Source organism: Cynocephalus volans, chromosome 6, assembly GCF_027409185.1.
Source record: "Cynocephalus volans isolate mCynVol1 chromosome 6, mCynVol1.pri, whole genome shotgun sequence".
NCBI lineage: Eukaryota > Metazoa > Chordata > Mammalia > Dermoptera > Cynocephalidae > Cynocephalus > Cynocephalus volans.
The window spans coordinates 114,025,079-114,037,949 of NC_084465.1; the positions used below are offsets into that span (position 1 = coordinate 114,025,079).

Here is a 12,871-nt window from a genome sequence, read left to right on the forward strand (position 1 = left end):
TGTTCCAGAAGATTGGAAACAACCGAAATGTCCGTGCTTAGGAGCCTGGTTAAATCAGTTATGACACAATACCACGAAATAGTATGCAGCCAGGAAAAAGGAGGATCTTTTCATACTTTCGTAGGATCATCTTCACAATCTCATTTTAACTTAAAAAAGCAAGGTGCAGAGCAGCATGTCTGGAATGCTGCCATTTGAGTGGGAAAGGGGGGCTATATGTAGTCGCTTATTTTATTTGTGCATAATTATTTCTGGAAAGCTGTACAAGAAAATGGTAATGATGTTGACCTCTGAGGAGGTGGCTGTGGGGCAGGGTAGAGCAGGAACAGGGAAGACTTACTTTTCAACGTACATCTTTTTGTACCTTTTGAATTTTGTGCCATGTGCTTATGTTACCTATTCCAAAGAATACATTAAAATAGTGTATTTTAAAAGTAAAGGCAACCATTAGGCTTCCTCTGTGGCTCTCCTGGATAAGAAAAGAGGCAGGACTACAGGACATGCTGTCCAGGACATCAGCTGGTGAGTATAGTGGGAGGGTCTCCTTGGCCTGGTGACAGGGGCCTGCGGTGAGGGGAGGGACAACCTGGTCAAGGAGCCTGTAGAGTCCTGTCTGTCCGTGGCTTTCCTCTGGTGGCTCTCAGCTCAGACCCGGCCCAGCATGCCTCCAGAGAGCCTTGTGGTGGCAGGTGAGGATGAGGCCAGAGCTCAAGCCAACTGCAGGGGAAAATGGCAGGCAGTGCTGAGCCCTGGTTGTCCAGAGGCAGAAAGGCTTTCCGTCCACCAGTCATGCATCCAGTCATTCACTAAATATTTATTGAAACCTACCATATATTGTGTCTATCTCCCCATAAGGCTGCGAAACCTACCATCCATCTCTGGTTTCGCAGCCTTATGCGGAGATAGACAAATGCACAGATAATTCCAATCCAGCAAGATTGATGCAGTGACGGGGGATGGTCACAAAGCCTGGGAGTTCAGGGACCCTTCCCAGGGGAAGTCTTGACTCAGTGGAGACCTGAGAGATGAGGAGGAGTTAGTCAGGACAGGTGTGGGACAAGAGCATCCCAGGCAGAGGGCTGTGCAAAGGCCGGGAGGCAGTCCAGACCTGGCATAGCATGGGCCACAAGAAGAGGAGGCATGCAAAGAGCTGAGGTGGGTGGGTGGATGGGGAGGCCACCAAGAGTCTTGCAGGTAAAGGGAAGAAGCTTAGGAAGCCACTGGAGGGTTTAGGTAGTGGACGCATGTGTTCTCATTTGTTCTGGCTGGTGGTTGGGGAATGGATCTTAGGGGGTGAGAGTGAACACAGAGCAATTAATGAGACTAAAGGCTGTTGCCATAAGCCAGGTGAAACATGATGTTGGCTTCAATGAGGAGGGCAGCACTGGAGCGGAGGGAAGCAGAAGGATTTGAAATTTATGTTGGAAGTTGAGCCAACTGGTCTTAATACTGGGTTTGTCAGGTGAGAGATAGGGAGGCACTGGAGATGATCCCTAGGTTTCTGTGTTGAGTAGAACATCTAGAGGAGTGGTAGGAGCATTTACTGAGATGACAAGATGAGAGAAGCAGGTTGGGGTAGGAGAATCAAGAGATCAGTTTGGGATCTATTGCATTTGAGATGTTTTTGGACTTAAAAACAGAGGTATCAAGCAGGAAGTTGGATCCAGGAGTCTGGAGCTCAGAGGAGAGGTCTGGGCTAGAAATATACATTTGTGAGTCACCAGCATATAGATGGTATTTAAAGCCATGAGACTGGATGAGATCACCTAGGGAGAGAAAATATAGATAGAAAAGAGAAGGCCCAAGGGCTGGCTAGAGGAGTTGTCCAGAAATTGGTGTGTGGCTCCCATGCTCAGATTGAGGGGACAGGTGCACCATGTTGAGAGACAGACAGAATGGAAAGAGAAGTAACCATTAGATTTGGCAGATTAAGAGGTCATTAGTGGACTTGACCTAAGTGGCTTCAGTGATGCTGTGGGGACAAACCCTTATCAGAAGAGGTTGAAGAATACGTTAAAGGTGAAGGAGTGAAGTCAGCAAGTGTGGACAGCCCCTGACTGTCTGTCACTATTAGAATACGTGCATTCACGAGCTCGCTGCCTGCGATCCTGCAGGGCAGAGACCCGGGCCCTGGTGATTTCTACCTAAGCCATACATGGAGTCCAGCCCAGCACGTAGCAGCAGCTCAATACATTCCTTAATGGGTGGATGAATGAGTAATTCACTGCTTGAGTTGAAAGGGCCTTTTCTGGTAGGGAAAGCAGATATATTCTTTTGAGGCAATTGAGGGAGCTAAAATATCAACCCCAAAGGCTACAGGCTCTGGACCCTTCTCCCAGCTAAACGCTAGGAGCAGCTGCGCATGGGCCTGGGGCGGGAGCCTTGGCCCAGTGTCAGGCACAGATTGTTGAGAACCCACTCTCCTCACAGCCCTGCAGCTCTGGCTAAGTTGCTTTCCTTTTCTTCTTCTTCTTCTTCTTCTTTTTTTTTTTTAAAGATGACCAGTAAGGGAATCTTAACCCTTGACTTGATGGTGTCAGCACCATGCTCTCCCAAGTGAGCCAGCCGGCCATCCCTGTATAGGGATCCGAACCCATGGTTACAGCACCACACTCTCCCAAGTGAGCCACAGGCTGGTCCTGTTGCTTTTTCTTAGAAGAGATACATGGAAAGGGAGCAGCCCCCAGGAGCCAGCGCTAGAGGCGGCCCCATGGACATTCACTTCCCTCCTCTTTTTCCTGTTTTTTCTTCTCTGGGCTTTTTTCTTGTTCAGGAAATAGAAGCCAATCACGGCTAGTGCCCTCCAGGGTTATTGTGCCAACAGGTGGGCTAGGACTTTGGGGTCCCTGAAGGTGGGACAGATGGAGAGGCCGAGTATCCAGTGGAGGAGGGAGCCCCCACCTGTGGAGCAGAGGACCTTACACATGCCACAAATACACACCTGGCTTTGGGGAGCCACGGAACCGGGTCTGTGGGAGGCTGATGAACAGGCATCTGTGCAGTAAACCAAGGAGACCCTGAAGTGTCCTTGGGATTGAGTGGGGAGGAACATGCCTGTGACAGGCAGGCTTACCTGCCAGTCAGAGGGGAGCTAACTCTTCTGAGCTGAGATGGGGCCACAGGACTAAAAATGGCTGTTGGGAAGTGACAGAGTGGGGAGATGGTCTGGGCTTGGGGATGTTCACCAGCCACAGAAAGGGAAACTGAGAAGCAGTGAGAGTCTGTGAAGGCTCTGTGGGTGGCCAAGAGATCTGCTTCGGGATGGGTCAGGGGACTGCCTCTGACAATACCTGACTGCCTCCCGTTCCCCAGTGATCACTGTTGCTGCAGCACCAGACACAACCTGCGGGCAAGGCAGGAGCCTGGAGTGCCAGAGCCGGCCTTCCGCGGGTGGGCGGGGGTGAAACCCGCAGCAGGACACTGCTACCACCTAGTGGGCACAGCCTGTTGTTTCTCTTGGTTCCCAGCCCAGGTTCATTCTCAGCGGAGCACTGAGACAGGGTTTGCAGATGGCTGAGACCCTTGTGTCCCTAGATTGGGGACACAATGCAAGGGAGAGCCTCAGGGAGGAAAATACACACCCCTGGGAAGTGTGTGTTGCCTGTGTTACTTTTCCCCTCTGTGCCTTGGTGCCCTGTTCTGTGTAATGGGGGCACGAGCACCTACCTTGCAGGGTTACTGCAATGGTTAAACGAGTCAGTCTGTATAAAGTACTTGGCCTAGTAATAAGTGCTCAATAAAAGCTACCTGTGGTTTATCTGAGGAGTAACTGGAGGTGTGTAGCCCTGATCCCCCGCAAAACAGGCCTGCTGTACAAATGCAGCTCCCTTTAGTCCCTGCTTTCAGCAAGACCGCCCCACAAGTCCCTCCTACTTATAAATTCTGGGGCTGCCACTGTTACTGTCTTATCAGCATCATCCTGAAAGACGAAGGCTCTGTGGGCCCCAGCCTCTCCTGTTCTAATTTGGGGGCTGGGGGAAGGGGCCCAGCTCCTAGCACTTTCTTTCACCCCTCACCATCAGAATGGTTCTGGGCTGTGACATCATAGAGCCCCCACCCATAACAGAAGTGGAGGGGTCATGAGGCTGTGGCAGTGGGTGCTGGTGTGGGTGTGGCTGGCCCAGCTGGGAGCCATAGAAACAGGTGGGAAGCTGTCTGGGAGCAGTGGGAAGGAGGAGGGCTCGGGGACAAGGGGCAATGACCCCTTGGGGGCTGGGAGGCCAACCCTGGCTCTTTGTCTTTTCTCCCACCTTTCTCCCTCATCCACCCCATGTCCATCCCAGCATGGGCCTTCTCACGGAGAGCTCGGCTGACATTGGGAACAAACTCCAACCCCTTTAGAGCCACACTAAGGCCGTGTGGCCTGCCGGGGCTCTGAGTCAGCCTGGACCCATGGGGTAGGGGGCAGGGGTCTGCTTGACTGTTGTCACAGGCTTTGCTGTGGGTCCTAGCGCCCATCCCCGAGAGTGCCAAGGCTTCAGCCCCAGCAGCAGAGTCTCCACTCTTCATAGACAGACCTGACTTCTTTGATTACCCAGACTCGGACCAAGCCAAGCTCCTGGCCGTGGCCCAGTTTATTGGAGAGAGACCTGTCCTCTTTGTTAACTCAGGTATGGCCACCTTGAGAAGGGGCCTGGAGGACAGCTGCCCTTGACCCTTCAGTTAGAGGGCAGTCAAGGGTCCCGTTTCCCGCTATTGTCTGGCAGGTTCCAGCTCCGGGCTCTTCCATCACATCCTGGTGGGCGCGCTGGTGGTGGCCTTCTTCTTCATCCTTTTCCAGTTCTGCACCCACATGTGAGGCCTGTCCCCATGCTCCTGACCCCAGCCACCTGCGCCTTCTTTAGGGGAGGCTGAAGGACCCAAATCTGGGAGAGGCACTGTGTGACCTCCCACCTCTGACCTTCACACCCCACAGGAGCTGCCAGAAGGGGGCCTAAAGAGCCGGACCACGGCCCTGGACCGGCCTTGGTGCCCAAGCCACCCTCTGCTCCTGCTGACAAATAAAGGTCCTTGCTGTCTTCCTCCCTGTCTGCTCAGTGGCCAGCTGGGAACCTGCCTTTCTGTGGTCATCTTTCTTCTGGCTGCCCAGCCCCCTCCCTTCCTGGCCCCAAAGAACTGGGTGAAGAGAGGGCCTTGGTGGCATTCAGGCAGATCGTCTTTATTAGCGGTCTGTAAAGCACCTCCCAGGGTCCCCCAACCCAGACTGGAGGAAGCCTGGAGAGGTCTGTAGCACCAGGGACATGCCAGGGCCCGAGGGCAAGATGTGCGGCCTAACGGGGAGGGATGGGGCATCCCCTTGCCCCAGGGGTGCTCAGCACTGGGAAGGCTGGGGGGTAGCAGCTACCTCCCCGTGCCCCACAAACTAGTTTGAATTTGGGCAAATGAATAAATAAGATTCTTCAGTCTGGCCTCCCCTGGAGAGGAGCTGCGGGGGACAACTGTCCTCTTCTGAGGCCCATGAGGTTTGGTTAGTTGTCCTCTCCCTCCCCGAGACAGAGGGGTCTGCAGCAGAGGGGCTGGATGTCCTTGGCAGCGGGGCCTCCCCCACGTTCTATGACTCCTGGTCCCCGTGAGTCCCCCACCATCTCCCCACAAGCCCTCAGCCCTAAGCGGGTGGGAAGTGGCCCCTCCTTCTTTCCTTCGCTTCTCCAGCACAGCGCGTGCAAGAAGGGACACTGTGGGGAAAAGGGGTTCCCCCCCTCCCTGCCTTCCTGTCACCTGGTCCCCATCCTCAGCCCGAGGGAAGGTGCCCCCTCCCCCTTCTGAGTCCATCTGTCAGTCCTGGGGCTGTCCAGGCAAGAGGCTTCTGGCTTCCAACTGCCCCATCAGTCCCAGGGACAGGTCCCTGCGGGGTGGGGATGGGGAGGGTCCCGGGCCCCGCCCTCAGTCCTGGGTCTGACAGGGTGAGGGCGGTGAGGAGCCCCGGGGCCGGAAGAGGCGGCAGGCCCCGCGGCAGATGAGGAAGAACCAGTAGAGCTGTGGGGCGAGCAGCAGCGCGGCGCCCAGGTTGACGTGGGCCGGGATGGCCAGGGGCACGGCGAGCAGTGGCAGGCCCGCGTGCTGCCCATAGGCCCAGTACAGGTAGGGGAAGAGCAGCACCCGGCAGCACAGGAAGCTGAGCAGCATCAGGGCCCCATTCACCTTGTGCAGCAGTGTGTGCTGCCGCTTGTACTGTGGGCACAGGGCAGCTGGCCAGGAGGGGCCCCCGGCCCAGCCCCCAACCCAGGCAGAGCGCCACCCACCCCCCCCGCTGCCCCAGCCTACAGCTGCTCCCAGGCCCAACACTCCGCCTGCCCCTCCTGTGCCCTTCCTGCAGATACATACGCTTAGGTACCCTCTCACCTGGATGAGGATCTTGCCAAGGCAGACGAAGGGGGTGCTGACCTCTGCCATCAACATGCAGCCCAGAAAGAAATCCCCTTTGCCCTGTCGCCACACCTGAGAGCAGAGGAGGAGGGTAAGGGGCTGGGCCTTGAATTCTTGGACAGCCCCAGCCCCTGCTCTCTCTCCCCTCCGTTGCTCTTGAAAATGCTGAACTCTGGCAGTCTGAACACGTGTGTGCAGTAGCAAAGCTGGTGCATAACCTCACTGTGCCCCTCCAACAGTCCTGCAGGTAAGGTTGGATACCTGACATTACAGATGAGGAAACTGAGGCTCAGAGACATGCAACAGCTCCAAAGCACCATAGCTGGGCACAGTCTAGACCCTTGTGCCTCTTGGGACTGGAGCTGGGCTAGGGCTCAATAACCACCTCCCCATCAATGGCTTTCCCGGTGCCAGTTTGGGCCTGCCCTGTTGCTGGTACCCAGACCCAGGGCCTCCCAGGCTCCTGCAGTGCTGGCATGAGCAGGACAAGGAGGACCAGGCTGTGAACCTCTGGTCTGCCTGGCCCTCGGAGAACTCACCACCGAGAGCGGGAAACACACCAGCACCATGACAGCATGGTGGAGCACCATGAGGAACTCCTTGTGCAGGTAGCCGCGCGCCACAGCCCACGTGCTGCCCTGGGTTCTGGCGGCCCCATCATCCCCTCCGTGCCCTTTGACCTGGTGCTTGTGCCAGTGACAGAGGAACATGGCGTAAATGTCATAGATGAAGTAGGGCACTGCAAACTGCGTGTAGGCAGAGGAGAGCCAGTGTCTGTCAGGTAGAGAAAGAGGGGACCAGGGGGAGAGAGACTGTGAGCATGAGTCAGATCTCAAGGGATCTTCACAGCAACCCTGAGATGAAAGTGGAGTCTCGAGTTACTGATGATGGAACCCAAGGGTAGAGGGTGAGAAACTTGCCCGAGGTCACGTTGTCACAAAGTCAGTAAGTGGCAGTGCTGGATGGACCTCAGAACCCACCCACATTTCCCTCTCTTTCTCTGCAATATGGTAGGAGCAAAAGGAAAAGGGATCACAGACATCTGCAGACCAAAGGGCAGAGATGGAGTGTGAAACCAACTCAGGCGAGGTACGCAGACCACTGAGGTGAGGACAAATAGCAGAGAAGGGGCGACAGCAAGGGGGAGAGACCACATCGGCAACCAGTGCCTACTCACAATGTGCGGGTGCTGTTCTAACATTCTAGAGCTTTTGCATGCATAAACTTATCTCCCCCTCATCAAAACCCAATCAAAAGTAGGTATGGTGATCATCCTCACTGTACAGATGAGGAAACTGAGTCATAGAGAGGCTAGGTAATCTGGCCAAGGAATAGACATGGGAAATCTGGCTCCACGGCTCTCGTGGTCAACCCACTGCTCCTAGAAGACTCAAGAGTTTCAGAGACAGGCCCCACTGGTGACTTAAAGGTGCTGTCATTGCCGTCTGTTCTGCCCAAATGTGACCCAAGCTCGTTTGTTTGTTTTCAGGTACAGCCAAGCATTAAGGAGAAAACGCCGAGCAAAAGGAGCCAAGAGCAGAGAAAATTCTACGTACATTGAGAGTAAACAAAACTGAGAAGTTCATGAATATGCAACACTGCGTGTTTCTTCCTGACTCAGCACATTGGCCCTTTCTCTTAAATCCTGGGGTCCTGAGACAGGTCTGAGGTGGGGTGGGAGGCTGGAAAGGCAGATCCAGGCTGGGCAAGCTCAGACGGGTGGAGGGATGAGAGCAAAGCCAGACAGAAACCACAGGCCAAAAAAGCTAAACTCAGATATGAGGAGGTGCTACGGGAGACATGGAGAAGCTGGGGGTGAGGCCGCTAAGGACCAGGGGCGGTGGAAGCAGGAGGCAACTCTGGGGCAGGCTGGCTGACAAAGGGAGAGGCGGCCCACTCTCAGGCAGGGAGGACTTCAGGGAAGAGGGAACCTGAGCCCACGGTGCAGTGGTGCTGGAACTGTGACTGGGAGGCAGGTAGAGGTGAGAGGGATACAGGGAGAGAATGGAAACGGATCCAGCCAGCCTGTGAGACATTATAGTGAGGGTGGCCCAGAGAGCGGCCTGGCAGACACAGTGGGAGACAGGGCCACTGGGCTATCGGGGAGGACAGGAAGCCACCCTGGGGAGCAGTGTGAGGTGTTAAGTCACCTCCCCACCCTCTCAACAATTAGGTGCTCAGAGTAGGAACAGCTGTTGCCACTGGATTATCCCTGATCCTTCCCACCTACCTGAGGATTAAAGGGGAAGGAGGGACAAGAGCAGAACTGGGGGGCAGGGAGGCCTTTGGCAAGAGCCAAAAGGTGACCTCTGTGCAGGAGGCTGATGAGGAGGGAACACCTGGGAGCCCAGGCTCAGGCCGACCCAGCGGTGGGAAGGGGAGGGGGAAGGCAGGAGGAAGCCAAGCCCCCGGGCAGGGTCTGGAGAAAGAGTTAAGCATCTGCTGCATATGAGCCAAGAGCTGTCCTAGGCCAGTGCCACACACATCAACTCAGCTTCTCCTCCCAGCAGCCCTTCCAGGAAGGGAAATCCATCAGTGAGTAAAGAGGAGGCAGAGAAGAGGGGCCCCTCTGCGTCAGGGTCATCAGATGATATGCCGTGGGGCTCAGACCACCAGAGAAGGGGAGCAGAAATAGAGACTAAAAGCCTGGCCTGGTCATCAGCAGCATCCCGCACACAACTCAAGGTGCCTGTGGGGCACCTGAACCGGCCGTCAGCACCACGGACAGGGCTCTTTTCTCCTCCTGCCCCAGCTCTGGCCTGGTCCTTTCTGGCAAGCACCAGGCACTGCAGTAGCTGCCAGTGCCAAATTTTGGCCTCTTCACCTTCCCTCCCTTCCCCCACTGCCTGACCGCTAGTGGCCTGTGGGTGCCATCTCTGTCCTTGCTTCTCCCTTGTGCATGAGGCTGGGGATGGATGCCTGGATTCTGGGAGAATGGAGATGTGAGTCCGGCATGAAGATGGGGGCACCCCAGTTGGGTCTGAGGTGTCTAAGGGTAGAAGGATGTAGAGAGGAAACAACACTTGGAACGCACTGCAAGAGTCCAGGGAGCCAACTAGGAACTGCTTCCAGGACTCTTTGATCCCCACTCCATTTCCCCTTGGTTCTGACCTTTAAGGATAGGATGGGACAAATTTGTCCCTGGTATTGAGTTGCAGCTACTGCAGTTCACTTGCTCAGGCCCAAGGTAGGAGCTTGGGGCCCACTAGAGCTCTCTCGAAGATATGGCGTGTTCTGGGGTCACACATATACACAGCCTGCTGGAGCCTGCAGAGGCACTTACTGGTTGCATGGCACTTACTGATCGTCAATGATGTGCTTGCAGGAGGTGGAAACGATGTAGCCCGCTGTGGAGGCCATGATGGCTTGGACAGAGGACACTAGCCTAGGGAGAAAGAGGGAGCAGTGGTAGAAGAGAAAGACGCATGCCTCGACTTCTCCCCTTTGCTAGTCTAGTGACTGTGCTTCGATTCAGACACTACTCAGGGCTGTCTTTGCCCACTTCTCCTGGGCTGGGCTTGTCCAGATTCACCCGCCGGCACTGCTCACAGCTCCTGGACTCGCTCAGCTGCTCCTCAGCTCACCCCATTCCTTGCTGCCTTCCTCCTCCCTCAGTCTGTCGATACTGAGTTGTCTTCCCTCAGGAGACACCAGGGATGTCACCCTGAGGTGAGACAATGCTGAGAATGTGTTGCTGATAACAAGGCCTCTTCCTGGGAAGGGAGGGGGCGGCACGAGGGGGGCCGGGGGAGCCCTGCGCCTGGTCTTGCACCACTCGGCTGCCTAGTCACTATGCCGGTCATCACTCCGGCCCCTCGGTGAACCCTAATACCCCTTGGCCACTTGTCTACTCTTTCTTTGATGGCCACCATGCTCCCATCGCCAACTCTGGCCCTACTCCAGGTTGTGCAGAGTTCTACCAGTCACTGCTCTGTCCCTGGTCCCCACAAACAATGCCCTGAACATATGGCTCTCCTCCCCTTGCCTTGTTCCCTAATATCCTATAGGAATGTGTTAGTCACATGCTGGTCCTGTTCTGCAGGGTGGGAGGGTGACTGGGAGAAGGAAAGAGAAACAGTCTGAGTACTAGTAGACCAGATGGCTGGGTTTGGACAAGGTCTCTTGGGACAGTGAGTTGAGGCGGTGAGGAGGGAAGGAACCTGGAGGAAAAGCCCCCCGACCACTGCAGGGGTGCCCAGTCCCCACTAGGCCAAAGGTCCAGGCAATGCTGGGATCCCTTCCTTCCCCAGAAAGCCTGAGAGGGGGAGAGGGGCTGGGGGGAGGGCTGCGGTTTACCTGGCTGAGACAATGACCGCGTCGGCCTCCTCCCAGCGCAGCTGGGGCAGCCGCTGGAGCGTGTTCTTGGAGAGGAGGAAGAGTCCGGGGAACACCACCCCCCCAGCCACCATTGGGGTCAGCATGGTGGCTCAGGACTTGGGCAGGGAGACCAGCGGGCCGTGAAGGGACAGGGAGGCCGAGCCGAAGGGAGTTAGAGGTGAGAAGGGACTCCAAGCCAGAAAAGGGAGAAGGGGCACAAAGGGGACGGGGTGGGGATGGGATGGGGGCAAGGGAGGCAGACCAGGGGAAGGGAGGAAGGGAGGAGGAGGAGCTGGGGAAGCAGGAGAGAGGGCCAGCTGGGTAGAGACCGGGGCGAGGGAGGCTGGGAGAAAGCGAGCAGGAGAAAGCCGGTGAGCGGGCAGGGGACAGAGACGAGGAGGGGAGGACTTGGTGAGAGGACAGGGAGGGAGAGGGTACTGAGGAGGAGGATGCGGGTGGGGGAGGGGAGGGAGCGACTAGGTAGGTGGGGAGGGGCGGCTTACGTGGAGAGCCTGGGAGGGCCTGGGAAGGCGGGGTGGGGGGTGGGGGTGGGACCGTGGTGCCAGCCCTGAGAAGAGGGAGGGCGACAGAGGAGCGGCTGGGCAAGCGGTCAGCGGTCAGCACCGCTCTCCTGCCTCCACTGCCTCCTCTCGCCGCCGCCACAGTCCCCTTGGCCCAGCACTGACGCCGCACATGGCATTATAGAGAGAGAGTTCATGCCCAGCCCCCTGCCCCCTCTGTGGGGAGGGGAGGGCAAGGGGGAAGTCTCCAGCTTGGGCAGGGTGGGGGAGGGGTGGGGAAAGGGTGGCACAGACCAGACACCAAGAAACCGGACCTGCAGCGGCGTCTCCCCATGCAGCTCTGAGCCACAGCAGCAGCGGCTGCGACAGAGATGGGGGGAGCAGAGAAAGAGGGAGGGGGAGGCCCTTAAAGAGACAGCAGCTGCAGCACAGGGGGCTGCTGGGGACAAGGGCCCGGGGAGGGATGGCTCTTCGTTTGGGGAGGAAGTTGGCCCAGGGCTCCTTGGCCAGCTGGGAGAGGGCTCTGAGCTCTGAGAGGGGCCTGACTTTCCCAGCAGCACTTTGTGAATGCCTGGCATTTCCTCCTCTGCCAGTGCCTCCCAACATGTATCCCTCAGTGGCCTGCCTGGGGTCCCAGGTTAGGGGCTCCCGGGCCAGCAGAAGAAAGGATTCCCTGGGGGAGGAAGTGGGACATCTTGCTTAGTCTGAAGGAGGAGTTGAGGGAATGCATGGGAACAAAACACCTTGACACAGCATCGTTCAGACCCTGAGACACCCCTTCTGCGCCCCAGGGAGAGGGAGAGAAGCTCACATACACCAGGCACCTTTCATGTGCTCCTCATTCTGCTGCAAGATCGTGGCTGTGCTTGTCCCCTCTTTACAGGTCCACAAATGGTCCCTAGGCATTAAGTGAAGCTTCCCAAGGTCACATAGTTAAGGAGCAGCAGGAACCTCTCATACTAGCTGTCAGAGTGGCAAGGCAAGGTTTGAAGAAGGTGGGGAAGGCTGCCTCTCAGAAAGCCTGCCTGAGCCCGAGGATGCCCAGCTCCTGTTCTCCAGGCTGCCAGCTGCCCCTGGCCACCCCCAAGCACCCCTCTTTACAGGTCCACAAATGGTCCCTAGGCATTAAGTGAAGCTTCCCAAGGTCACATAGTTAAGGAGCAGCAGGAACCTCTCATACTAGCTGTCAGAGTGGCAAGGCAAGGTTTGAAGAAGGTGGGGAAGGCTGCCTCTCAGAAAGCCTGCCTGAGCCCGAGGATGCCCAACTCCTGTTCTCCAGGCTGCCAGCTGCCCCTGGCCACCCCCAAGCACTGACCACTCTTTTTCTCCAGTTTTACCATACACCTGGCCTCCTTCCTCTGTGACTTCATGGGACAGCCTAGTTTCAGAGTGGGAAAGGACCTCGGGGATTGGCAGGTTCCAGCCCCTCATTCCGTCATGAGGAAAGTGGGCCCAGTGACTTGACCAGGACCACACTGCGGGTCAGAGGCCTGGCCCCATCAGAGCGGCTTCTTCTTCTGGGGCCGCCTCCCTGGAATTCTGCTGTCCTGCCCTAAACTCTGTCCTGTGGATGTCTACATGACCTGGGGCCTGCTACCCAAACTGTACTTTGGTCTCCAGGCTTGCCCTGAAATGCGCCTCAATAACCAACCCTACAAGTTGCTTTT

The 12,871-nt window shown here is 56.6% G+C and overlaps 2 protein-coding genes across 2 annotated transcripts; one reads left to right on the forward strand and one right to left on the reverse strand.

Annotated features, from left to right (window-relative positions):
* Nucleotides 1-661: 661 nt before the first annotated feature.
* Nucleotides 662-4,798, forward strand: C6H16orf92 (chromosome 6 C16orf92 homolog). The gene is given in 5 exon segments (XM_063101113.1): nt 662-689; nt 3,313-3,386; nt 4,402-4,440; nt 4,442-4,610; nt 4,707-4,798. Coding segments are annotated over 5 exon segments (402 nt in total).
* A 913-nt stretch (nt 4,799-5,711) lies between these two features.
* On the reverse strand, nt 5,712-10,787 carry TLCD3B (TLC domain containing 3B). Its single transcript, XM_063098816.1, has 5 exons — nt 10,663-10,787; nt 9,668-9,751; nt 6,906-7,140; nt 6,343-6,438; nt 5,712-6,171 (listed from the first exon to the last, which is right to left on the reverse strand). The coding sequence occupies exons 1-5, from the start codon at nt 10,785-10,787 to the stop codon at nt 5,884-5,886; spliced, it is 828 nt and encodes a 275-aa protein (XP_062954886.1). The 3' UTR covers nt 5,712-5,883.
* Between the last annotated feature and the right edge of the window lie 2,084 nt (nt 10,788-12,871).